Source organism: Stegostoma tigrinum, chromosome 35, assembly GCF_030684315.1.
Source record: "Stegostoma tigrinum isolate sSteTig4 chromosome 35, sSteTig4.hap1, whole genome shotgun sequence".
NCBI lineage: Eukaryota > Metazoa > Chordata > Chondrichthyes > Orectolobiformes > Stegostomatidae > Stegostoma > Stegostoma tigrinum.
The window spans coordinates 2,233,611-2,261,398 of NC_081388.1; the positions used below are offsets into that span (position 1 = coordinate 2,233,611).

General features: G+C 51.4%; 1 protein-coding gene across 1 annotated transcript; it reads left to right on the forward strand.

Moving 5' to 3' along the window:
- LOC132206300 (zona pellucida sperm-binding protein 3-like) lies at window positions 1-27,630 on the forward strand. Its single transcript, XM_059639893.1, has 9 exons — window positions 1-225; window positions 26,058-26,173; window positions 26,263-26,366; window positions 26,460-26,637; window positions 26,712-26,838; window positions 26,919-27,007; window positions 27,095-27,216; window positions 27,282-27,416; window positions 27,503-27,630. The coding sequence occupies exons 1-9, from the start codon at window positions 1-3 to the stop codon at window positions 27,628-27,630; spliced, it is 1,224 nt and encodes a 407-aa protein (XP_059495876.1).
- Window positions 27,631-27,788: the final 158 nt, after the last annotated feature.

The following is a 27,788-nucleotide window of genomic DNA, read 5'->3' on the forward strand; positions in this document are numbered from 1 at the left end:
ATGTCTGAGGGTGGGAGTGTGTCTCCACTGCAGACTGTGATAGTGCAGTGGAGAGAGCGCAAGCTGCTGGTCAGGGCCCAGTTGGATTTATTTGGAACCAGGCACCTGATTAAAGCTGCTGACCTGACCCTGGGGACAGCAGGTTGTCGGCCGACCAGGATCTACCCTGAGAACCACACTGTCCTCTTTGACTATGGGCTGCATGAGTGTGGCAGCAGGCTGCAGGTAATGAGTCCTCCCATACTTGAAAGTTTGGGCTGGTTGCTGATGCTCACTGTAACCACTGCTTGGATATAATTGGTCTTGAGTGGTCTCCTACTTTAAGAACCTGTAAGCTATCCTTATATTCTGATTGGAATTGGGTTTTTGCTGCTGCCCATTTTTGGTTTTCTGCCATCTTCTGTTTCCTCTTTGCTTCTAGCTCATTCCCCTCAGTAAGACACATGTGAATGTTGAGTTCTTTCAATACAGTTCCCAATAGTTCTTTCTTGAGTCTAAGATGGGTTGAAATAATGATCATGGAATTGAGTGCTGTACTGTTGACTGTCCCTGATGTTGGAATGAATGCACTGATTGGAATATGGACACAGAACAACTTCCATTTTTCCAGACGGCCAATGTGTGCTTTCACTTCCTTTTTTCTGTCCTAACTTGGTAGGACCCAAATGCCTGTCTCTTCATGATCTCTCTTTTAACTGCACCCCATTCATCCTGAATGCCCATGTTCCTGTCTCTCATCATGATTTCACTCCAGAATAAATCAGTGCTTTGACCAGTGTTCAGCCACTGTTAGAGCATTCCAATGATTTGGAGTTCCTTGTTACATTGATCCTGTATGACTGACTCCTGACCTGTGAGTAGCACTCCAGCAGTGCTAGGAGGAAACTACATCTTGGCACTTGGTTCCCAAAAGAGATGATGTCATTGTGAGCCCTGTGTTGACCCTCCTCGTTTCAGATCATTGCTCATTCCTTAACCTGGTGTCTTTGAGATGATGGGAGATTTCCTGATCCTCACCACCCACTTGACACACATCCCAAACTATCCTGGGTCTGTCATTGTGAGAACTAACGGAGCTGTCGTTCCCATTGTGTGTTGGTATTTCAGGTGAGAATCTTTACTCGCTTGATCAATATTATTCCCAAGCACAGTTGTTACCTGACCTTGTCCTAAAATGGTTACCTTGTCTCCCTTCCCCCAGGAAGGGCAATGTGAGCAGTAACTCCATCAAGCCCACCCGGATCCCATTCAGCTCCACCAGGTCTGCAGAAGGGCACCTGTCCTTCTCCCTGTGTCGAATGAATGGGATCTGATGGCTGGCTGGGGGGGGGGATCTCCTGGTGTCACTCACCTGGGGGTTGCACCCACTTTCTCCAACCCTTGTCCTCTTGTACTTCAGGTGACTGGCTGACAGAGCACACTTCCACTGTCTACTCCCTGGGAGACCTCATTCACATTGAGGCATCTGTTTCAATGGACAACCACATGTCCATGAAGCTGTACATTGACCGCTGTGTAGCTACACTGAGCCCAGGCAAGGACTCCAGCCCCAGATACAGCATCATTGACTACCATGGGTAAGTAGCTGTCAGCTTTCTCCAGCTGCTTCCATCTCGATGACTTCACTCCATGCACTTCACGTACCTTTGTTCACCTGCAGTTGCCTCGTGGACAGCAAAGCTGAGGACTCTCTTTCAACCTTTGTGTTGCTGAGTGACCAGCGGGAGCCGGACAAGCTCAGGTTTGACTTAGATGCCTGCTGCTTCTATGGAGATGAGCGTTCCTTGGTAAGAGGAAGCTGCTGATTAGTCACTCAACTCAATGGGCAGAAGCCAAACACTGACTTGTGCTGAATGTGTCCCTCAGATTTTCATCACCTGTCACCTGAGAGTTGCTGCAGTGGGTCAGGGAGATTCCAGGAACAAAGCTTGTACTTTGCAGAAGCTGCACAAGATGTGTGTGTCACCCACTCCCTGTCCCTACGTGATGTTGCAGAGATGTGATGCACCATGTGGTTGATGGGCTGTTTCTCGTTGAGCTGGACCCCACTGGAGGAATCGACCAGTGACATTTGTGCCTGTTGCCATGTGGGGAACTGTGGTAGCACAAGGGAGATCGCGTTTCCCTCCAGAGGCAGGAGAGACCTTGGACTTGAAGCTGGTAGGTCACTGACCCACTGGGGGCTATATCCCATTTTCCCTGACCCTGACCGTACTGTTTGTTCCTGCAGAGAGTGAAGCTGGATTGAGGTGGGAGGGTGAGGCCTCACTTGGCCCCCTGCTCATTCTGGATCCTGAGCTGACCCGCCTGGCAACTGAGCCCCTGACTGAGGGTGAGCCAAGGATCCAGGTGATGTCTCCAGGCGGTGAGTTGCCTGACTGCTAGTTTCCCTCTTTGTCCCAGTTTCCCTCAGTAACCATTGGTTTCTCCTTGTTGTGTAGGTCTGCAGTCTGAGCTGGTCCTGATGGTGTCCCTGACAGTGACGGCTGTCTCCCTGGTCTCTGCCTCATTGATGGCCTTGTTCATTTACAGGAAACACAAGCAAACTCCTTTCACCTCATGAAATGACCAATAAAGCAGTGATTCTTTGAATTGTCTGTTCAGACCTCGTTTTTTATTTTTCCATCCTCACGGAATTTTTTAGTATTCACAGAGGATTTCTAGTTCTGATTTTGGCATTGACTCCCACAGTTAGGTTTCTCTTGTATCCCCTGGAGATTGAGCTTTCTTTTAACCTCTTGTGTTCAGCTTTGGAGGAATTATTTTCAAGGCTTGCATCAAACTGTAACTGCAAACAATAACTTGTAAACCACCTGGTATTTGGTCCCTTTTCAGTATTTAGGGAAAGCTTGTGTTAACTATGACTATGCCCAAATTTGAGGAGGGCACATGGCACTTGGCCCTTGAGTACATCAATAAACAATTGTCTGAGGGAAACATCTGTGTTTAACCCTGAAATAGGCTGAACTGTCAGGTTGCCCTGAGGGGCCCATCTTTCTTCCAAGATTTCCTGAGCAGAGCACAACCTGCTCGCACTTGCTTATTCTCAATCGAACCCTGATGTCACCTGGCAGGGCTGGTGGGTATGAAGGCTTTGTGACTATGCCACACTTCTCCCCTGGTCATCTGAAACTGCCTGCTGTGCCTCTTGTGGTAAAGGAGGGTGTAGCTGACTGTGAACATGAGTTGGCATTCAGAGAAATGAATTCAACTTCGGTAGGAAATGCTGAGGAGGTCAGTTCTCATGAATGCCATGTGATGTGTAGCTGAGAATACAGGTATCTGATGGTCTTCAGACACCAGTCAGGGCATCAGTGGAAAAAGCTTTCTGGCCAAATGCGTCTAACTCCCCTTTTGCTCAGGGCTCGATGTTAAATGGAATGACTGCTCATAGTCAGTGGGAGACTGAGCAAGTTGTCCTGTGTCACTGTAGCCATGACATGGAGTGCTACGTTTTGTACCTGAAATATTCAGCAACTAAGTAGATAAATTGTGGCCAAAACACCATTCTGTTAATATAACTGACCTAACCGCCCTCACCTGGTAGCCTCTTTTGGAAGAGGAAGTTTGACACTTGGTGGGTTTTATCCATGTTGCATTCTGACTCTTGGCAGCATGATCTGAGGGGTTGGGAAAGTGCATTTTACGGAAGGCACTGAAACAAGGTCTACAGGCCTCAATACTGTTGTTGTCTTTGTATTTCAGTTGTGCAGCCTGATGTCTGACCGGAGTATGCCAGCTGTGGTCAGGGCATATGGTAAGCAAGTGTCTGTCTGATGTGGGTGAGGGCTGTTAGTGATTTGAGGGTTACAAATCTGTTTCCTTTCGGGAAGCGCTTCAAATTCCACGAAAGCTGAGTACCAAATTCCATGGGTTTGAGCTGAGAGCTTTCATTCCTGTGGCAAGGTCCTCAGTAAGAGGGGAGGGCCTGGGGTCAAGGTGACTCCACAGATCTGTTGTTGGGGGACATTGGAGAGCGATTCCTGAGATGAGGGGAACATCAATGAACGTGGAGATCAGGAAGGGGAAGTTGTGGCCAGCTGTTTTAATGAAGGCAGGATGGATGCAAGATGTGGGCAAAAAATAAGGTTGCGGGTGTGGAGGGAGATGATAAAATGGGGAGGACCTCTTTAACTTGCACCACACTAAGTCTTCTGCGTAGAGGGACTGCACTGTTAGCTCCAGAGTTATCCTTTGTCTAAACTTTTTTAAATGTGAAGGTACCTTTCTGGACAAAATAGAGCTCCATCAACAGTACTGAATTCCAACATCCCCAGGAAATGCACCTATCTAGGTTAGGTACAGAGTGCAGTTCCACATGCCCTGTTCAGACAAGGGTTCAAGAGCAGGTACTGCATGTGTTCATCTGGTATAATGCTGTTTCAAACTGCTCCCTTGACTGTCTCCCTATTAACTAGATTGCTGGTTTGGGAAGCTGGTTAGCAAGGTGAAATATTAAGGAGGATAATAACACTCTTCCTTGTGATTTGGACAACTAGAATAAGTGGGTAAATAGTAAAGCTAGTACAATGTGGATAGAGATGAGGTTATCCACTTTGGAAGCAAAAACAGGAAGGCAGGTTTCTATCTGAATAGAAATAGAATGGAGAACAAGGGTGGGCGTGATGAATCCTGTGTCTTTTGACACTAGTTGTTGAAAGTCTGCATCAAGATTGAGCAGGTGGTGAAGACCAGAAATGGTATGTGGTCCCGCAGTGTTTAATGACAGAATTAGAGCTGCTTTGTTGCAAATATACAGGGCCTGCGTGGTCATCTGTGGAGTACTGTGCACAGGTGTTGTCTCCTTTCCTGAGTCAAGGTGTGCTGGCAAGGGCGGGGAAAGCAGCCAAAAGATTTACCAGAAGATTCGTAGCTCTGCCTAGTTGAGGAAAGAGAATGAACCAGTTAGAACTAGATTAATTGGTGCTGAGGTGCTCGTGTTGGAGTGGGGCTGACAAAGTCAAGTCACTAGGCACCAGGTTACGGTTCATCAAGTTTGTTCAATGAACCACTTTGTGGTGCTGCGTTCTCCAGTGTACTTGCCCTGACAAAGGAGCAGCGCTCCAACAGCTGAAGCTTTCTGTCCTGTTGGACTGTAACCTGGTGTCATGTATCATGTGACTTCTCAAGTGATACAGATAGATGTGAAGAATAAAGGGGAAATCTCATAGAACCCTGCAATATTGTAATAGGACCAGGCAGAGTAAATGCAGCAAGGATATTCCCAATGACCTTGTAGCTGAATCTTTTCGGATCTTCATATGCAAATCAGCAGCTCCAGGGGATAATTCAGCCATTAGTTTGTCTAATACTACCTTCGTGATGGTGATGGGACTTAAGTCCTGTCCCACGTTCCTTAGTATTTGTGGAATGTGCAATGTACCTTCCACTAGAAACACTGATGCCAAATATCTGCATAACTATTCTGCCATCTCCTGGATCCCCGTAACAGACCTGGAAGGTTCGTTATCAGTGGTGTATCTTCACTTTGTTTTAAAAAACTCATGTGCAAAGAGAATTTTATTTTCTCTTTCAATTGCTTGCTAAATTCCTCCTTTGCAGGTTATTTTTCTGCTGTTTTTTATTTGTGCTTTTAGTCCTCCTTTTACTCGTTTGAATTTATCACTGATTTTTAATCTCCAAAATGCTTTTTCCCACAACTTGATACCTCACCCTTCCTCAACGTCCTTGGTTAATCAAGTTTGGCTATTCGACTACTGCGGCGGGGGGAGATGCTATCCTTGAAAATCGAGGATGGCTGAGGTGCATGGGAGTGGAATGCCTCAACCTGAGAGCGGATACGGAAGATGGGGTGGCCATGGGTACCAGCATGGGCCCAAGCTATGCCTGTCTCTTTGTAGGTTATGTAGTACAATCCCTGTTCCGTAGCTAAACTGGCCCAAATCCCCACTTCTTCCTCCGTTACGTGGACTGTGTTTCGGTACCGTCGCGTGCTCCCATGAGGAGCTCGAACAGTTTACCCACTTCACCACCAACACCTTCCACCCCAACCTTAAGTTCATCTGGACCATCTCTAATCCCTCTCTCTCCTTCCTGTACCTCTCTGCTTCCATCTCTGCAAACCACCAAGAAACCAATATCAATTTCAAGCGCATCGACTCCCACAGCTACCTAGAATAAATGTCCGTCCTCCCTCCCTCCCTCCCTCCCGCCCACCCTCCGGCAAAAATGCTACTCCCTATTCCCAATTCATGGACCTGCAGCACAGGTATGGAGACCTGGTTCCCAGGATGAGGCATTCCACTCCCAGACATCTCAGACGTCCACATTGTTTAAGGACCACAACTTTGCCGACCCCCCTCCCCCGCTCAGTGGTGGAGGACACCCTCTACCGTGTCTCCCACACTTCCCTCACACCCCCTCCCCACAACAAGAACCAAAACGGAATCTCCCTCATCCTCACATACCACCCCACCAACCTTCAGATCCAACACATCATCCCCTGACACTTCTGCCATCCGCTATCCGACCCCATCACCGAAGACAGACAATTTTCCATCACCGCCCCCGTCTACTTACTAGAGGGACCACTCTCTCCGCGAAACCCTTGTCGGCTCCGTGCTCCCTTCCCTTCCCCCACCACCCTCAGCACTTCCTGCGGCTGCAGGGGAAAGTGCTACACCAGCCCCTTCACCTCCCCACTCACCCCCATCCCAGGCCCCAAGAAGACTTTCCACATTGAGCAGATGTTGACTGCCCATCTGCAAATGTGGTATATTGCATCCGCTGTTCCTGATGTGGCCCCCTCTGTATGGGGAAACAAAGCAGCGGCTTGGGGAGCACTTTGCAGAACACCTACGCTCGGTTCGCACGAAACAACTGCCCCTCCAAGTCGCGAATCATTTCAACTCTCCCTCCCATTACTTCAGACAACATGTCCACCTTGGGCCTCCTGCAGTGCCAAAATGATGCCACCTGAAGGTTGCAGGAACAGCAACTCATATACCGCTTGGGAACAGTGCAGCCCAATGGTATCAATGTTGACTTTACAAGCTTCAAAATCTCCCATCCCCCTACTGCATCCCAAAACCAGCCCAGCTTGTCTCGTCTCCCTCACCTATCCTTCCGCCCACCAAAACTGTCTTCCCATCGCAAGCTGCACCCCTATCTCCTCCCTACCAGTCTCATCCCACTCACTTGACCTGTCTATCCTGACCTATCCCTGCCCTAACTCCCCACCTACACTCTCCTTTCCTGGCTCCGTTCCTGTCTCTTTGACCCGTCTGTCTCCATCTACCTATCTTCTCCTCTGTCCATTTTCTATTCATCCCCTCTCTCCCTATATATTTCAGAAATCCCCTTCCCTTCCACCTTTTTCTGAAGAAGGGTCTAAAGCCTGAAAATTCAGCCTTCCTCCTCCTCCTCTGATGTTGCTTGGCCTGCTGCATTCATCCAGCTCTACACCTTGTGATCACAGAATTTTTCCTCTTTACTGGGATGTATTATTACTGCGGGTCATGAATTAAATTCTGAAATCTCTGCCTCTGCTTCCTTACTGTCTTTCCTGCTACTCCGTCAGACAAGTTTCAATTTCCTCAATCTGTCCCCAATTCACTGTAATTCCCTTTGTTTCTGTTCAACGGTACATTGAGAAAATGGGTACAGGGATGAATTGGATGATCAGCCACAATCAGTGAATGGCAGAGCAAGTTCAAAGGTCCAAAAGGACTACCACTTCTCCTATTTGCTAAGTTTCTGTGTTTCTTTGCTGCTGAGAGTGTTTTCTGCTATGAGGCTATTACATAAGGGTGAACAACCTTCCGCAGCTATCTTGATAATTTTCCTAATAGTCTCTTATTTTTCATTAAGTTCTTCATTCTCTAAATTCAAATGAGTGGAAGCCTATTGAACTCAACTCTTCATGAGAAAATACTTTCATATTTATCAGCCTGGTGCACTTTCTCTGGACAGCTTCCAAAGCCAACATATCATTCCTCAGGTAATGAGACCAAAACTGTTCGGTATTCTACGTGTGACCTTGTACTCTTTCAGCAAGAGTTGCAAATTTTTATTTCTGTTCAAACGAAGAATAACATTTCCTTTGCCTTTCCAGTTACTTGATGTATGAAAGCTTTCTGTGATTCATGAAGGAGGTTTCCCAAATCCCTTGGTGTAGTAACTTTCTGCAGTCTTTCTCCACTGAAATAAATTTCAGATTGTCTATTCCTTCACTGAAAATATAACCCCTTTTGATGGCTCACCTAACCTATCTATATTGCTCGACAATTCCCATGCATTATGCCAACCGATTACCTTCCCACTTATTTCTGCGTCATCTCCAAACTGGGCTAAAATACTTTCACTTTCCAAAACCAGGTCAATAATGTCTAATTTAAATAATTGTGAACCCAGCAGTGACCCACGTGACACGACACGAGAAACAGATTTCCATCCTGACAGTTTCCCTTCAGTTCACCCCTCGTCTTCTATCAGTTCTCCGATCCTCTATCCATGCTGATATGCTATCCCCAACAGTATGGACTCTTATTAAGGTGCCTGACACGTAGCTTGTCAAAACCTTCTAAAAATCCCAATATATACTATATCTACTGATTTCACTTCATCCAATCTGTCTGTGTCCTCTTCTCAAAATATGATAAATTTGAGCAGGAACAATGCCCCCTTTACGCAGCCCGGCTGACCCTGTTTGCCCATAAAATGTATTCCTGAAAGTTCTCCAATTGAAGGTGACATTGTCATTGTCCCAAAGAACTGCATGGCTGCTGTCTCATTAAATAGAGGTGATTGGTGAGGCATGGTGACCTCCAGGTTAAGAGCCCAGGATGAGAACGTGGAAACTTCATGGTAACCTCAGACAGTGCGCGAATTGAATTGACTCCCTTTGGCAGAGACTCTAATATTTTTCTCATCGTAGAAATTATGCGAACCGATCTATAGTTAGCTGTGTTTGACTCCCTTCACTATTGCATGAATTCAAACAGGTGACGTTGCCCTGGATGGTGTCGATCCTCAGAAGGCTTCATCGATCTCGGTAACTGATGACGTGTTTACCACAGCCCTGACTTGTACCTTTTTGATAGTGGGCAGGGTTTGAAGAGTCAGGAAGCGAGTAACCTGCTGCAGTATTCCTGACCTTTGACCTGCTCTTGTATTCAGAATATTTAAGGGGCTTGCCCAGTTCACTTTCTGGTCACTGGTGAATCATAATCTCTCTGCATTTGAGATAAAATGTTTATTTTTTATTCTTTTTGCAAAAGAGGACAATATCACTCTTTCTCACATTGTCGTCTATTCGCCTTATCTTTGCTCCCACTGCATGTTTGTGAGCCTCTGTCGCCTCCTCATGAATTATTCACAACCTACTGACTTACCTTTGTGTCATCTACAAATTTGCTGACTGTACCTATCATCCCTCCATCTCAGTTACTTATATAAATTGTGAGCAGTTTACCCCAGATACTAATCTTAGGATCATTTTCTGCCCCTTTCTATGAATTGCTACTGGAACAGCCAGTGACTCCCCCATGGATTTTTCACATTGACATTATTATACCATTATAATAAAGTACAGAAATGAGAGTGCATATAAATGTTGATATATGAAAATATAAATAACATATTTTGGACAATGATGTTACAGAACAAACAAAATCTTAGGAGCAACAACGAGCAAATAATTTAGTCACACTGCCGTTTTGCAGCACTTCTTGTGTAACATTATAGCCTCCATGTCCACTCTTGGCTTGATTTCCTCTCTCCACCTTCTAAGCTGGCATTTATTAAATATGGCAATTATTAACGCACCTAGGATCACCACGACAGCAATGTGTAATAGAATTCTGATCCATGGATGTATTTGGACGTTGGATCCCCAATCCAGAAGCTGTCTTACAATCTGGGTTACAGATTTCCTTATCCACATGAGTTCTCATTATTTTAAGATGTTTCATCCACTGATGAATTATCTCTCTTGCCTCCCCTCACTATACGTGTCCAATCTGCTGTCAGGTGTGGAATGGGTTGTAATTCTGGGGGAACAACCCTCTGTCGGTCCTGCTCTGTATCTGTATGATGGAGCGTGAGGTTTTCCCTTATCACTGCACCAGTTAGGGGCTGGGGCAGCACCTGCTCACCAGTCTTCAAATCAGAGATCACATTATTAATAGCCACATTGTGCGCTTCCAAAGGGAATTGTCTCCATCCCTGGGTATGATTCACTGTTGGTGTGGCTGTGCAGTCTGTTTACCCCACAAGGGCACATTGTAACAAGGACGGGTTATTCACCAGGAGAATAGACAATGAACAATATTCATAGATGCTGCAAGCGCACTCTGTATATCTTTGTCTCTTTATCTCGTCAGGGCAGGCCCAGTGATCCTCTCGTTGGTGACATTTTGAGAAGTCTCACACTTTCTCAACACCATCCATTACCTTGGCTTGAAATGTTCGTTTATTTTAAAGCTATCCAAGTACTTTGATGCTTTCCGACATAATGGACTCTTTTTAAAGGACATTTCAGTTTATTTTCAAGTCGGGGCATATGAATCACTGCCCTAACATAATACGTCCCTTTATCTCTGTCACAAGTACACAACACCCTATTGGTAAGGGCCAAACTTCTGAGGTAACGCCGAGTTTCACTTTCCCCATCCCATTTTATTAATTGTTCATCTGTCTGGGACATTGTGACCATGTAGTTGTAGCACATCAGCCCCAAGCTTAGTCAATGTCCAGCTGGTGTATATGGCACACCCCTCGGGCTTGTGGGCCTCCTCAAAAGTATTCGCCATCGGCCGATGGTGTAAAAGTTTTAGACATTCAACCTAGTCCAGGGTCACTTGTGACTGATCCTGACCTCTCTCGTTGGTCTGTATCTGGATGAAGTTACTTTCCCCGGTAATGAGCTGCATTTTCTGCTGAAGGGATTGTATCTGACTTTCTAATTCTGCTGCGTCCAAGGTGTTGACAGTTGCCTCTCCTGATGCATATCCTGCCCCTGGCCAACTCCAACAGTCTTTTTTTCCTTTCTATTCTCGTTGATCATAAGCTCACTCCTGCTCAATTGTTCATTCAGGAGGTGGGCACCATTCGGGAGTATGTGTTTCAGTCAAATTAAAGACTGCCTGCGCATGTCGATATCCAGGTACCAATGTGACAGATTCTCGTGTCTCCCCTCGTATCGGGCCCACACCTTCCATCCTGTGCTGTTACTCACTGCATCTCGGTTCTGGTGTGGTTTAATCTCTGGGAGACACAGGGTCATTGGCTTCCTTCGGGCCCTGAAAATTATGAAGGGCCCCAGCCGTGAGCAGAAGCACCTGTCCACGTCTCTCAATGCCCTTTCCCATCTGGATGTGAGTTTGCTCGTTGAGCTGGAAGGTACGTTTTCAGACGTTTCGTCACTTTTTTTTATTTGAAGAAATATACTTTATTCAGAGAATGTACAAAAAATAAAACATTTATACACCTAGCCAGTCATGCAAGCCGCTCCGGGTTACCCGGCGGTACGTACTCCAACTAAAGGAAAAAAAAAACAGAGAAAAAAAAACAAAGCGAAGAAACCGCCCCAGCAGTCGTCACCCCGCACAGTCCCAGTTGGCCCCCTGACCAGTTGGGGAAGGCGCCAGCTGGGCCCAGTTACCAGATAGGGTTCTTTTCCCTTTTCTGGACGAGGGGGCTCATACGGTGGTCTTTCTCCACTGCGCCTTGGCGGCGGCTGCCCCAAGCTTTAGCGCGTCCCTCAGCACGAAGTCCTGGACCTTGGAGTGCGCCAGTCTGCAACACTCGGTCGGGGTCAGTTCTTTCAGCTGGCAGACCAGCAAGTTGCGGGCAGACCAAAGAGCGTCTTTCACCGCATTGATGGTCCTCCAGGCGCAGTTGATGTTGGACTCGGTGTGTGTCCCCGGAGACAGCCCGGAGAGCACGGAGTCCCGCGTCACGGAGCTGCTCGGGATGAACCTCGACAAATACCACTGCATCCCCCTCCAGACCTCCTGCGCATAGGCACACTCCAGAAGGAGGTGATCGACAGTCTCCTCCCCGCCCCGCAGCCGCCTTGAGGGCAGCGTGCGGTGGCGCAGAGATTCCGGGCATGCATAAAGGATCTCACTGGCAGAGCCCCTCTCACCGCCAGCCAAGCAATGTCCTTGTGCTTGTTTGAAAGTTCTGGCGATGAGGCATTCTGCCAAACGACTTTGGCAGTCTGCGTGGGGAACCACACGACGGGATCTACCCTCTCCTTTTCCCGAAGGGTCCCGAGGATACTACGTGCTGACCACTGCCTGACGGCCTTGTGGTCAAAGGTGTTTCCTTTCAAAAATTTCTCCACGAAGGACAGGTGGTACGGAACGGTCCAACTACTCGGAGCGTTCCGCGGCAACGAGGCCAGGCCCATCCTTCGCAACACCGGGGACAGGTAGAACCTCAGTAAGTAGTGACACTTGGTGTTTGCATACTGAGGATCTACAGACAGCTTGATGCAGCCGCACACAAAGGTAGCCGCCAGGGCGAGGGTGGCGTTCGGTACGCCCTTTCGCCCATTTCCCAGGTCTTTGTACATGGTGTCTCTGCGGACCCGGTCCATCCTCGACCCCCAAATGAAGTGCAAGATGGCCCGGGTGACCGCAGCGGCGCAGGTCCGGGGAATAGGCCAGGCCTGCACCACATACAACAGTACCGAAAGCCCCTCGCACCTGACAACCAGATTCTTACCCGCGATGGAGAGGGACCAGAGCGTCCACCTGCCCAGCTTCTGCTTCAATTTGGCGATACGCTCCTCCCAAGTCTAAGTGCACGCCCCAGCTCCACCAAACCAAACACCCAGCACCTTCAGGTAGTCTGTGCTGACGGTGAAGGGGATGAAGGAGCGGTCCTCCCAGTTCCCGAAGAACATGGCCTCGCTCTTACCCCTATTGACTTTGGCACCCGAGGCCAGTTCAAACTGGTCACAGATGTCCAATAGCCTACTCACCGACCGACGATGGGTGCAGAAGACGGCGACATCGTCCATGTACAGGGAGGTCATGACCTGAAGGCCTCCGCTGCCTGGGATAATCATGCCCTTCAGGCTCACGTCCTTCCTGATGGAGGCGGCGAAGGGCTCCACACAGCACACGAACAAGGCAGGAGAGAGTGGGCAGCCCTGCCTGACTCCAGATCTAACAGGAAAACTGTCTGATTCCCACCCGTTGATCGAGACTGCACTAACGATGTTGGCGTAGAGCAGCCGGATTCAATTGCGGATGCCCTCCCCGATCCCCAATTTGGAGAGGACGTCCCTCATGTAAGCATGAGAGACCCTGTCAAAGGCCTTCTCCTGGTCCAGGCTGACGAGGCAGGTGTCCATCCGCCTGTCCTGTACGTAGGCGATCGTATCCCTGATGAGCGCGAGGCTCTCAGCGATCTTCCTGCCCGGCACAGCACAGACTTGGTCAGGGTGAATCACTGACTCCAGGACAGACCTGACCCGGTTGGCAATGACCTTGGCCAGGATTTTGTAGTCCACGTTCAAAAGTGAAATGGGACGCCAATTCTTAATTTCTTCCCTCTCCCCCTTCCTCTTGTAAATGAGGGTGATGATGCCCTTCCTCATGGACTTGCACATTTCCCCTGCCCGAAGCGCACTATCGTACACCTCCAGCAGGTCCTGGCCAACCAGGACCCACAGAGCGGAATACAGCTCGACCCGTAAGCCGTCGCTTCTGGGAGTCCTATTCCGCTGCAAGAACTTGAGGGCTCTGGCCAGCTCGTCCAGGGATATCGGCCGGTCCATCCACTCCCTCGTGCCGTCGTCTAAGACCTCCGTGATAGACGACACGAACGACTCGGACGCTGTGCTGTCAGTGGGCTTCGTGTCGTACAGTCTGGCATAGAAGGATCTGCTGATCCTCAAAATGTCGGGCCGCGACGACGTCACCGAGCCGTCGTCCTCCTTCAGCCGGCTAAGCACAGAGCTCTCTTTGTGCACCTTCTGAAAGAAGAAACGCGAGCACGTCTCGTCCTGCTCCACGGAGCAGACCCTGGACCGGAAGATTATCCTGGAGGCCTCCGTGGCGAAGAGCGAGGCTTGCTGGCCCCTCACCTCGCAGAGGTCCTCCGTGACATCGACCCCCATCAACTGCAGAAGGAGCAGGCTCTGCACCCTTTTCTGGAGTCGCAACAGCTTTCCCTGCCTCTCTCTTGCCTTCTGAACACCCTTGAGGACAAAGGACCTCTTGATGTTCTCCTTCACCGTCTCCCACCAGTCGCCTGGAGACTCAAAGAGGGGTTTCATGGTTCTCCAACCGGCGTTCTCCCTCTTAAGCTCCTCGACGTTCTCTGGGGTCAACAGAGTCGTGTTGAGCTTCCACGTCCCCTTGCTGGCCGGCTGGTCGTCCTGTAAGTGACAGTCGGCCAGCAGGAGGCAGTGGTCAGAGAAGAACACTGGCTCGACGCCGGTGGACCCGACCGAGAACGTCCGTGACACAAACAGGAAGTCTATCCTTGAGCGGATAGACCCGTCTGGCCGCGACCAGGTGTACCTCCGCTGCGCTCCGTCTGCAGGGGTGCTGAAGACGTCGAGCAGCTTGGCGTCCTTCACCGTGCCCATCAGGAATCTGGATGTGACGTCCAGTTGACTCCCCCCACCCGCTGTCCCCACGCCGGATCTTCCATCTGCATCAATGATGCAGTTGAAGTCTCCGCCTAGGATGACCGGCCTGGACGTAGCCAGCAGGGGTGGAAGCCGCTGTAGGACGGCCAACCGCTCACTCCCTACCGCTGGGGCGTACACGTTGATCAGCCTCAGGGGAGCGTTCCCATAGGTGATGTCAGCCACTAGGAGGCGCCCCCCAACCACCTCCTGAACTTGAGAGATGGTGAAGTCGCGCCCCCGCAGCAGAATAGCCAGGCCCGAGGAGCGACAGTCATTACCCCACCGGACCAGATCGAAGGCCCACAGGTCCAGGCGCCGGACCATTTCCCGTACCTGCCAAGGTGTGGTATCCCGCACTCCTGCAGAAACAGGAGGTCTGCCTTGATGGTGGTCAGGTAGGCCAACGTGGACACACATCTCGCGGTTGACTTGACGCTGCGCACATTAATGGTCGCAACTCGTACCCCCATTGTGGGCAGTGACCGCAGCACCCTCCCCAAGTCCAAGGTCCAGCCCCTCCATCTGTCCCTTCATGCCCATTGCCCGAGCTAACTGCTGGACGCTCTCCGGGCTCAGGAAACCGCCCGTGCTGCCTTCCGGGTGGCATCCCCCCGTCAGGGGTGCGGAGGCTGGAAGTTCCGGCTCCGGGTCAGGCTGGGGACGCGCTGTTTCCTCCTTCCCGCCTGGAAGTTCTGGGGGGCCCTCCGGTGCTCCAGCGGCACTTGACTGGGTGTCGGAGGGAGCCTCAGGACACCTCCCGTCACCTGGAACCGGGGTGCTGCTTTCCTTCCCCCTCGAGACCTTTAACTTCTGCTTCGGGTGGGCCCTCTCCGAATCCTCCTCGTCAGAGGAGCTCTAATAGCCCCCCTGCAGCTGCCTCTTCCCGCCTGATGGTTGCGGCTCCTGGGCCCGTCGACGCACCTTCCTCCACGCTTTCCGGACTGTAGTCCACTCCCCTGGGTCGCCTGTCGCCGCCTCCATTGGCTCCTGGTTGTCGGGGGGGATCGGAGCCTGCTTCGCTGGCATCGGGCCCATCCTGCAGGGCTGGGCATTAGTGCACATGAGTGGGGCCCTTGCTGGGCCCTGGTGCCTTCCTCTCCTCCGGGGGGGCTGGCCCCGCATTTCCCCTGCCGGCGACCTGGGCGTAAGTGGTACCCCGCTGCGGGCATGCCTTATAGAAGTGGCCCGCTTCCCCGCAAAAGTTGCAGCTTCTCTCTCGTGGGCAATCCTTTGCAAGGTGTCCCTCCACCCTGCAGTTCCTGCAGATGGTGGCTTTGCAGTCGGCCGCCATGTGACCTGACCTACCACAGGCATGGCAGACTTTAGGTTGCCCTGCATAGGTCAGGTAGCCCCTGCTCCCGCTGAACGCGAAGTTGGACAGTGGGTGTGTGACATTCCCATCTGCGCCCTACCTCAGCGTCACCTTGACCTGCCTCTTACTCGTCCAGATGCCAAAGGGGACCATGATGTCAGTTAGGTCCCCTTCCACCTTCATGTACCTTCCGAGGAAGGTCAGGACATCAACTGCTGGCACATGCGGGTTGTACATGTGCAAAGTCACCATACGGCTCCTCTGCGCTGGCATCACAAACAGTGGGACAGCGGTCAATACAGAGAGGGGGGCCTCCCCTCCTTTCTCCTTGAAAACCTCCAGGAAGCACTCGCAAAGCTTGCCCTCCTGAAGGTCACGTCGTAAAAACCTCCTCCGGGGAAATCCTGCAGGCAGTAAATGTCCGCAGCAGCGAACCCACAACAGTCCAACAGGACCCTCTTCACGAAGAAGGTGCGGTCCACAGGTGCACCTTCATCCACCTTCTTTGCAGAAACACGGATGGTGTTCCGGACCCCCTGACCTGTGGCACGAGCACTTGCCACAGCCATCGTTGCAGGTTGGCTGCTCCCCTGAACCAGCGTTAGGCCGAAGCCAGCATTAAGATCCACTGGTCACAAGGGTGCACAGCCAACCCGACGTCCTCCTTTCACCTCCAAGACAGCACTCTCCTCCTCTCGGTCCACAAGAGAGCGGGTTGTTATTTTGTTCCGGATGTAAGCTGGTTCACTGAGCTTGAAGGTTTGTTCCCAGATGTTTCAGCACCATTCTAGGTAACATCAACCGTGAGCCTCCGACGAAGCGCTGGTGTTATTGCCCGCTTTCTATTTATCTGTTAGGTTTCCTCAGGTTGGTGATGTCATTTCCTGCATCGCAGATGTCATTTCCTGTTCTTGTTCTCAGGGGATGGTAGATCGGCTCCAGCTCAATGTGTTTGTTGATGGAGTTCCGGTTGCAATGCCATGCTTCTAGGAATTCTTGTGCGTGTCTCTGTTTGGCTTGTCCCAGGATGGATGTGTTGTCCCAATCAAAGCGGTGTCCTTCCTCATCTGTATGTTAGGATACGAGTGATAGTGGGTCATGTGGTTTTGCGGCCAGTTGATGTTCATGTATCCTGGTGTAGAGCTTTCTGCCAGTTTGTCCAATGTAGTGTTTGTCACAGTTCTTGCAAGGTGTTTTGTAGATGACTTTCGTTTTGTTTGTTGTCTGTATAGGGTCTTATAAGTTCATTAGCTGTGAAGTTCGTGCTAATGAACTTAAAAGACCCTTTACAGACAACAAACAAAACGAACGTCATCTACAAAATACCTTGCAAGAACTGTGACAAACACTACATTGGACAAACTGGCAGAAAGCTAGCCACCAGGATACATGAACATCAACTAGCCACAAAACCACATGACCCACTATCACTCGTAACCTTACATACAGATGAGGAAGTACACCGCTTTGATTGGGACAACACATCCATCCGAGGACAAGCCAAACATAGACACGCACGAGAATTCCGAGAAGCATGGCATTGCAACCGGAACTCCATCAACAAACATATTGAGCTGGAGCCAATCTACCATCCCCTGAGAACAAGAACAGGAAATGACATCACCGACCCAAGGAAACCTAACCAGATAAATAGAAAGTGGGACATAACACCAGCACTTATTCGGAGGCTCACTGTTGATGTTACCTAGAATGGTGACAAAACATCTGGGGACAAACCTTCAAGCTCAGTGAACCAGCTTACATCTGGAACCAAATAAAGACCCACTCTCTTGTGGACCGAGAGGAGGAGAGTGCTGTCTTGGAGGTGAAAGGAGGACGTCGGGTTGGCTGTGCACCCTTGCAACCAGTGGATCTTAATGCTGGCTTCGGCCGAACACTGGTTCAGGGGAGCAGCCAACCAGCAACGATGGCTGCGGTAAGTGCTCGTGCCCCAGGTCAGGGGGTCCGGAACACCATCCGTGTTTCCATAAAGAAGGTGGATGAAGGTGCACCTGTGGACTGCACCTTCTTCGTGAAGAGGGTCCTGTTGGACGGTTGTGGGTTCGCTGCTGTGGACAATTACTGCCTGCAGGATTTCCCCGGAGGAGGTTTTTACGATGAGACCTTCAGGAGTGCCAAGCTTTGCGAGCGCTTCCTGGAGGTTTTCAAGGAGAAAGGAGGGGAGGCCCCCCTCTCTGTATTGACCGCTGTCCCGCTGTTTGTGATGCCAGCGCAGAGGAGCCGTCTGGTGACTGTACACATGTACAACCCGCATGTGCCAGCAGTTGATGTCCTGACCTTCCTTGGAAGGTATGTGAAGGTGGAAGGGGACCTAACTGACATCATGGACCCCTTTGGCATCTGGACCAGTAAGAGGCAGGTCAAGGTGACGCTGAGGACAGGCGCGGCCGGGAATGTCGTACACCCACCGTCCAGCTTCGCGATCGGCGGGAGCAAGGGCTACCTGACCTATGCAGGGCAACCTCAAGTTTGCCATGCCTGTGGTAGGTCAGGTCACGTGGCGGCCGACTGCAAAGCCACCATCTGCAGGAACTGCAGGGAGGAGGGACACCTTGCAAAGGATTGCCCACGAGAGAAAAGCCGCAACCTTTGCGGGGAAGCGGGCCACCTCTATAGGGCATGCCCGCAGCGGGGGACCACCTACGCCCAGGTCGCCGACAGGTGCAATGCGGGGCCAGCCCCCCCGGAGGAGAGGAAGGCACCAGGGCCCAGCAAGGACCCCACTGATGTGCAGGAGGGCCAGGTTGTGCAGGAGGGCCCAGACCCGCAGGATGGGCCCGAGGCGAGCAAAGCGCCCCTGCAGGCTCCGCTCTCCCCCGACAACCCGCAGTCGATGGAGGCGGCGACAGGCGACCCAGAGGAGTGGACGACGGTCCGGAAAGCGAGGAGGAAGGTGCGTCGACGGGCCCAGGAACCGCAACCATCAGGCAGGAAGAAGCAGCTACAGGGGGGCCATAAGAGTTCCTCTGACGAGGGGAATTCGGAGAGGGCCCGCCCGAAGCAGAAGTTAAAGATCTCGAGGGAGAAAGAAACCAGCACCCCGCTTCCAGGTGACGGGAGGTGTCCTGAGGCTCCCTCCGACACCCAGAGAAGTGCAGCTGGGGCACTGGAGGGCCCCCCGGAACTTCCAGGTGGGAAGGAGGACACAGCGCGTCCCCAGCCTGACCCAGAGCGGGAGCCTCCTGCCTCCGCACCCCTGACGGGGGGATGCCACCCGGAAGGCAGCACGGACGGTTTCCTGAGCCCGGAGAGCATCCAGCAGTTAGCCCGGGCAATGGGCATGAAGGGACAGATGGAGGGGCTGGACCTCGGACTTGGGGAGGGTACTGCGGTCACTGCCCACAATGGGGGTACAAGTTGCGAGCATAAATGTGCACAGTGTCAAGTCCACCGCAAGATGTGTGTCCACATTGAAGACTTCAATTGCATCATCGATGCAGATGGAAGATCCGGCACGGGGACAGCGGGTGGGGGGAGTCAACTGGACGTCACATCCAGATTCCTGATGGGCACGGTGGAGGAGGCCAAGCTGCTCGACGTCTTCAGCACCCCTGCAGACGGAGCACAGCAGAGGTACACCTGGTCGCGGCCAGACGGGTCTACCTGCTCAAGGATAGACTTCCTGTCTGTGTCACGGGCGTTCTCGGTCAGGTCCACCAGCGTCGAGCCGGTGTTCTTATCTGACCACTGCCTCCTGCTGGCCGACTGTCACTCACAGGACGACCAGCCGGCCAGCAAGGGGACGTGGAAGCTCAACACGACTCTGTTGACCCCAGAGAACGTCGAGGAGCTTAAGAGGGAGTACTCCGGTTGGAGAACCGTGAAACGCCTCTTTGAGTCTCCGGGCGACTGGTGGGAGATGGTGAAGGAGAACATCAAGAGGTTCTTTGTCCTCAAGGGTGTTCGGAAGGCGAGAGAGAGGCGGGGAAAGCTGTCGCGACTCCAGAAAAGGGTGCAGAACCTGTTCCTTCTGCAGTTGATGGGGGTCGATGTCACGGAGGTCCCCCGCGAGGTGAGGGGCCAGCAAGCCTCGCTCTTCACCGCAGAGGCCTCCAGGATAATCTTCCGGTCCAGGGTCTGTTCCGTGGAGCAGGACGAGACGTGCTCGCGTTTCTTCTTTCAGAAGGTGCACAAAGAGAGCTCTGTGCTTAGCCGGCTGAAGGAGGACGACGGCTCGGTGACGTCGTCTCGGCCCGACATTTTGAGGATCAGCAGGTCCTTCTATGCCGGACTGTACGACACGAAGCCCACGGACAGTACGGCCTCCGAGTCGTTCGTGTCGTCTATCACGGAGGTCTTAGACGACGGCACGAGGGAGTGGCTGGACCGGCCGATATCCCTGGACGAGCTGACCAGAGCCCTCAATTCCTTCGAGAGGAATAGGACTCCCGGAAGCGACGGCTTATGGGTCGAGCTGTATTCCGCTCTGTGGGACCTGGTCGGCCAGGACCTGCTGGAGGTGTACGATAGTGCACTTCAGGCAGGGGAAATGTGCAAGTCCATGAGGAAGGGCATCATCACCCTCATGTACAAGAGGAAGGGGGAGAGGGAAGAAATTAAGAATTGGCGTCCCATTTCACGATTGAATGTGGACTACAAAATCTTGGCCAAGGTCATCGCCAACAGGGTCAGGTCTGTCCTGGAGTCGGTGATTCACCCTGACCAAACCTGTGCTGTGCCGGGCAGGAAGATCGCTGAGAGTCTCGTGCTCATCAGGGATACGATCGCCTATGTACAAGACAGGCGGGTGGACACCTGCCTCGTCAGCCTGGACCAGGAGAAGGCCTTCGACAGGGACTCTGATGCTGACATGAGGGACGTCCTCTCCGAATTGGGGTTCAGGGAGGGCATCTGTAATTGGATCCGGCTGCTCTACGCCAACATCGTTAGTGCAGTCTCGATCAACGGGTGGGAATCAGACAGTTTTCCTGTTAGATCTGGAGTCAGGCAGGGCTGCCCGCGCTCTCCTGCCTTGTTCGTGTGGTGTGTGGAGCCCATCGCTGCCTCCATCAGGAAGGACGTGAGCCTGAAGGGCGTGACTATCCCAGGCAGTGGAGGCCTGCAGGTCAAGACCTCCCTGTACATGGACGATGTCGCCGTCTTCTGCACCCATCGTCGGTCGGTGAGTAGACTGTTGGACATTTGCAGCCAGTTTGAACTGGCCTCGGGTGCCAAAGTCAATAGGGGTAAGAGCGAGGTCATTTTCTTTGGGAACTGGGAGGACCGCTCCTTCATCCCCTTCACCGTCAGCACAGACTACCTGAAGGTGCTGGGTGTTTGGTTTGGTGGAGCTGGGGCATGCACTAAGACTTGGGAGGAGCGTATCACCAAATTGAAGCAGAAGCTGGGCAGGTGGACGCTCTGGTCCCTCGCCATCGCGGGTAAGAACCTGGTTGTCAGGTGCGAGGGGCTTTCGGTACTGTTGTATGTGGCGCAGGCCTGGCCTATTCACTGGACCTGCGCCGCTGCGGTCACCTGGGCCATCTTCCACTTCATTTGGGGGTCGAGGATGGACCGGGTCCGCAGGGACACCGTGTACAAAGACCTGGGAAATGGGGGAAAGGGCGTACCGAACGCCACCCTCGCCCTGACGGCTACCTTTGTGTGCGGCTGCATCAAGCTGTGTGTAGATCCTCAGTACGCAAACACCAAGTGTCACTACTTACTGAGGTTCTACCTGTCCCCGGTGTTGCGAAGGATGGGCCTGGCCTCGTTGCCGCGGAACGCTCCGAGTAGTTGGACCATTCCGTACCACCTGTCCTTCGTGGAGAAATTTTTGAAAGGAAACACCTTTGACCACAAGGCCGTCAGGCAGTGGTCAGCACGTAGTATCCTCGGGACCCTTCGGGAAAAGGAGAGGGTGGATCCTGTTGTGTGGTTCCCCACGCAGACTGCCAAAGTCGTTTGGCAGAATGCCTCATTGCCAGAACTTTCAAACAAGCACAAGGACATTGCTTGGCTGGCGGTGAGAGGGGCTCTGCTAGTGAGCTCCTTTATGCATGCCCGGAATCTCTGCGCCACCGCACGCTGCCCTCGAGGTGGCTGCGGGGCGGGGACGAGACTGTCGATCACCTCCTTCTGGAGTGTGCCTATGCGCAGGAGGTCTGGAGGGGGATGCAGTGGTATTTGTCGAGGTTCGCCCCGAGCAGCTCCGTGACGCGGGACTCCGTGCTCTACGGGCTGTTTCCGGGGACGCACACCGAGACCAACATCAACTGCGCCTGGAGGACCATCAATGCGGTGAAAGACGCTCTTTGGTCTGCCCGCAACTTGCTGGTCTGCCAGCTGAAAGAACTGACCCCGACCGAGTGTTGCAGACTGGCGCACTCCAAGGTTCAGGGCTACGTGCTGAGGGACACGCTGAAACTTGGGGCAGCCGCCGCCAAGGCGCGGTGGGGAAAGACCACCGTATGAGCCCCCTCGTCCAGAATCGAAAAAAAGAACCCTATCTGGTAACTGGGCCCAGCTGGCGCCTTCCCCAACTGGTCAGGGGGCCAACGGGGACTGTGCGGGGAGACGACTGCCGGGGTGTTTTCTTTGCTTTGTTTTTTTTGCCTTCTTTATTTTTTGCCTTAAGTTGGTCTATGTACCCCGTGGGTAACCCGGAGCGGCTTGCATGACTGGCTAGGTGTTTAAATATGTTTTATTTTTTGTACCTCTTATGAATAAAGTATATTTCTTCAAATAAAAAAAAATCATCCCAACCCACATCCCCTTCACTGCCTCTCCAACTTCTCACAGACACAAAGACACACATTATGTCTCTGTGTGCAGCGAGCTGACCCAGCAGCCTTTCTCTCTGTCTCTGACATTTTGTGAGATCTGCAGCACTCCTCCTCATTTCCTGAACATCTCTCTGGATCAAGTTCATTGCAGCTTTTAAATCATTACGTTTTCCTTCCATGTTTCCATTTCAGCTTTAACTGTTTGGACTTTTCCCTCTCACTTATTCTCCTTGTGAGCAGTTTCTCACACTGCACCTGGTCCTGGTTCATCCGTACCAAGTCCCATATTCTTCTGTCCCTTCAGATTGGTTACTCTGTCACTGAGGCAGGCTCCCTCCTCACAGAGTCTCTTGTCCTCTTTCTCTAGTCTTTCCCTTTGTACCTTCTCTGCCTTAACTTGCTGTCAGCCTTCCATCCATTCAGCATTGTGTTAACATCAGCAATCTAGTCTCAGTGTCTGGTACCCGCCGTCTGCACCTTTCTTCCTGCAGCTTTTTGTCAGCATCTCCCAGGCAGCGATGTCAGCAGCTTGTCCCCTTCTCCTGTCTTTCAATTCCTATTCCCCCTCCCTCTCCCTCTCCCTCTCCCCTCTGCAGCCTCTGGCTAACGGTGTGAAGATGTGGACTGAACGTTGCCTTCTCAAGGACAGTTGGGAGACGGTTATTAAAAAGTTGGCCTTTCCAGGACGACACATCCATTACCAATAGAACTAAGCGGGCAAGTAACAAAACAAGGGAGAAACCTTGAGGGGAGTGAATGGAACGACAATGGGTAATTTCCATCTAAAATTGAAGCCAAGAGGAAAATATATTTGAAGGGAAAGTGAAGACAGGATTCACCACTGCTGGTGGATGCCAACGCATTTGATTTCATCCCAATTGAATCCACAGTGGCAGGGATTGCTGAGGTTTAGCTGCAGAGTAAAGCGCATTCTGCTCTCTCCACATAGAACACTCCCAGGACAGGTACATTGTGGGATTATATACAGAGTAATGTTCCCTTACGATGTATCAAACTCTCCCTGGACAGCTGCAGATAAAGAGTAAAGCTGTATCTACACTGTCCGCATTGACACTCCAAGGAAAGGGACAGCGCACGGTTCGATACCGAATACAGGTGACCTTCAAACGGTACCAGGACAGGTAATAGTATGGAGCAAGATAGTGAATAAACTTACTCTTTCTTTTAAACTGAAAGAAAGGTTCCCTTTACACTGCCTCAATTAAACATTCCTGGGATGCAGTGGGTTGGGAGTTGACCGGGGGAGCGGTGGTCGCTGGGTTAGGATAGAGCATGGAACATGAGACAAACCTGAAGAACACTTCTTTTGTCCAGTCCAATCCCCATCCAGGGACACCTCTCTGTATGGCTCACTGTCAGACACTCGAGGTCAGGAAAGGTTAAACCCACCAACACCCGCCTGAACCAATGATCCATGTTTGATGATTGTCCTCAGGAGCCCCGTCACCATGAGAAATTGTGGAGCTGAATGCAGTCAGGTGACAGCACAGCAACTCCCAGCCATTCCTATTGGTCCAAATGGAACAGGCCCTCTTGGTGATCAATGCCAGAGTTTAGTCATTGGTGGAAATTGCAGAGACTGGGGCTGGTTCATTGGTTCAATGTTGCTGCCTCTGGCCTGATTGGTGTCAGGTGGGTGCAGGTTGTGTGTATAAAAGGAGCTGGGTGGGGGCTGGAAGGGATGCTTGTGTTGTTTGGGATCATGGGGGATTTTGTAGTGAGGGGTTTGTTCCTTCTGTTGGTGTTAGTTGGAGCTGTTTGTTGCTCTGAAACTTGGCAACAGTTTCTGAGCCAGAGGTATCCATGGAGAATAGTGAGAGCCACTCCTGCATCTGAGCGAGTTCCTCCTCATGGGGGTCCCATTGGTTCCAGTTTCAGAATGTCTGAGGGTGGGAGTGTGTCTCCACTGCAGACTGTGATGGTGCAGTGTGGAGAGCACAAGCTGCTGGTCAGGGCCCAGTTGGATTTATTTGGAACCAGGCACCCAATTCAAGCTGCTGACCTGACCCTGGGGACAGTGGGTTGTCGGCCAACCAGGATCTACCCTGAGAACCACACTGTCCTCTTCGATTACGGGCTGCATATGTGGCAGCAGACTGCAGGTAATGAGTGCTCTGTACTTGCCTGCCTGACTTGTTCTTCCCCTCTCCTACCTTCCCACTTCAAGCTGCACCTTCTTAATTTCCTACCTCCTAACCTTATCCCACCCCCTTGATCTGTCCATCCTCCCCAGACTGACTTATCCCCTTCCTACCTCCCCACCCATACTCTGCTCTTCTCCTCTATCCATCTTTAGTCTGTCTCCCTGCTTCTCCCCACTTATTTCAGAATTGCCTCCCAATCCCCTCTTCTGATGAAGAGTCTTGGCCTGAAAGGTCAGCTTTTGGGGCCCTAAGATCCTGCTTGGCCTGCTGTGTCCATTCAGCCCCACACTTTGTTATACCTGCTGGTAGCTTGGTCTGGGTGTTGTTCAACTTGTGTAACCCTGGCTGCGGTGACATGAATGGTCTCTAGCTGTATTAATCCACAATCTGGTCTTAGGCTGTGCTTGGCCTCTGCTTGAATTTCTGTCTGTTCTAGATGTTTTGAAATGTTCTGTTTCTTTGTGTACTTCCAGCTTGTTCTCAGTCAGATTTGTTTGGATGTGGTATTTTCAATTCAGTTCTCAACCATGCTCTACTGACAGCAAGATGCTGTATTGATTTGAGCTCCAAACTGTTGACTGATTAGCATTTGTGTAATATTTCTAAAGTAGTAACTTCTGTTTCTGTATTCCAGACAGCCATAGTCCCATAAGACATGGGAGTGGAAGTGAGGCCATTAGGCCCATCAAGTCTACTCTGCCATTTAAATCATGGCTGGTGGGCACTTCAACTCCACTTCCCTGCTCTCTCTCCCTGTAGCCCCTGATTCCTTCTGAGATCTGCCATGTCCTGGCCTCGACTGCACTCCATGGCAATGAATTCCACAAGCCCACCACTTTCTGGCTGAAGAAATGTTGTCTTGTTTCATTTTCAACTTTACCCCCTCTAATTTTCAGGCTGTGCCCACAGGTCCTAGTCTCGCCGCCTAACAGGAACACCTTCCGAGTGTTAACCCCTTCTAGGCCACTTTTCATTGACTTATTGCCCCTGAACACTCATGCTTATGCCTCAGATCTTTCTACCCCTGTCCCACAAATCTTGGTTCTTTACAAGTCTGTTTAGTCTCTCTCATAGAGAATTCGAGTTATTTGGAGTTGCTTGTAGCTTTGCTTGTCTGGGTCCTTAAAGAATGCATCCAATGGGATGAAGCCATTGTGAGCCCTGTGCTGCCCCTTCTCAGTTCAGATCAGTTCGTAATTCCTTAGCCTGGTATCTTTCAGATGACTGGAGATTTCCTGATCTACACCACCCACCTGACCCACATCCCAAACTATCCTGGGTCTGTCATTGTGCGAACCAATGGGGCTGTCATTCCCATTGTGTGTCGTTATTTCAGGTGAGAGTCTTCATTTGATTGATCAACATTTATTTTCAGCCACAGTGGTTGTCTTTTTGTTGTGAAATGGCTGCCCTGTCTCTCCCCAGGAAGGGCAAGGTGAGCAGTAACCCCATCGAGCCCACTTGGATCCCGTTCAGCTCCACCAGGTCTAGAGAAGGGCATCTGTCGTTCTCCCTGCGTCTAATGAATGGTATGTGATGGCTGTCTGGGGAGGGATCTCCTGGTGTCACTCACTGGGGGTTGCACCCACTGTCTCTCCAACCCTTGTCCTCTTGTACTTCAGGTGACTGGCTTACAGAGCGCACTTCCACTGTCTACTCCCTGGGACAACTCATTCACATTGAGGCGTCTGTTTCAATGGACAACCACGTGCCCCTGAAGCTGTACATTGACCGCTGTGTGGCTACACTGAGCCCAGGCAAGGACTCCAGCCCCAGATACAGCATCATTGACTACAATGGGTAAGGAGCTCTCTGCTTTCTCCAGCTGCTTCCATCTCAATGGCTTCACTTCATGGCCCTTTGTTCACCTGCAGTTGCCTCGTGGACAGCCAAGCTGAGGACTCCTTTTCGACCTTTGTGTTGCTGAGAGACCAGCGGGAGCCGGACAAGCTCAGGTTTGACCTGGATGCCTTCTGCTTCTATGGAGATGAGCGTTCCTTGGTAAGAGCAAGCTGCTGACTGGCTTCTCCCCACAGGGTGGGAGTGGCTAAACACTGACATGTGCTGAATGTGTCCCTCAGATTTTCATCACCTGTCACCTGAAAGTTGCTGCAGTGGATCAGGGAGATTCCAGGAACAAAGCTTGTACTTTCCAGAAGCTGCACAAGATGTGAGTGTCCCCCACTCCATGCCCCTTAGTGATGTTGTTGGAGAGGTGATGCACCGTGTGGTTGAATGGGCTGTTTCTCCTATTTAGCTGGACCCCACTGGAAGAGTCGACCAGTGACGTTTGTGCCTGTTGCCATGTCAGGAACTGTGGTAGCACAGGGGAGATCGTGTTCCCGTCCAGAGGAAGGAGAGATGTTGGAGCTGAAGCTGGTAGGTAACGGCCCCACTCTCGGGACTATACCCTCCTTCCCTGACCGTACTGTTGCTTCCTGCAGGGAGTGAAGCTGGATTGAAGTGGGAGGGTGAGGCCTCACTTGGCCCCCTGCTCGTTCTGGATCCTGAGCTGACCAGCCTGGCAACTGAGCCCCTGACTGAGGTTGAGCAAAGGATGCAGGATATGTCTCCAGGCGGTGAGCTGTCTGACTGCTAGTTTCTTTGTGCTAGTTTCTTTGTCCCAGTCTCCCTCAGTAACCATTGGTTTCTCCTTGTTGTGTAGGTCTGCAGTCTGAGCTGGTTGTGATGGTGTCACTGACAGTGACGGCTGTCTCCCTGATCTCTGCTTCGTTGATGGCCTTGTTCCTGTACAAGAAACGCAAGCAAACTCCTGTCACCTCCTTTAAATGACCAATAAAGCAGTGATTTGTTGAATTTCCTGTCCCGGCCTAGTTTTTATTTTTCCACCTTCATGGAATTTTCTGGTATTTCCAAGGAGGATTTCTAGTCCTCATTTGGCATTGACTCCCACAGTTAGGCCTCTCTTGTAACTGCCTGGAGACTGAGCT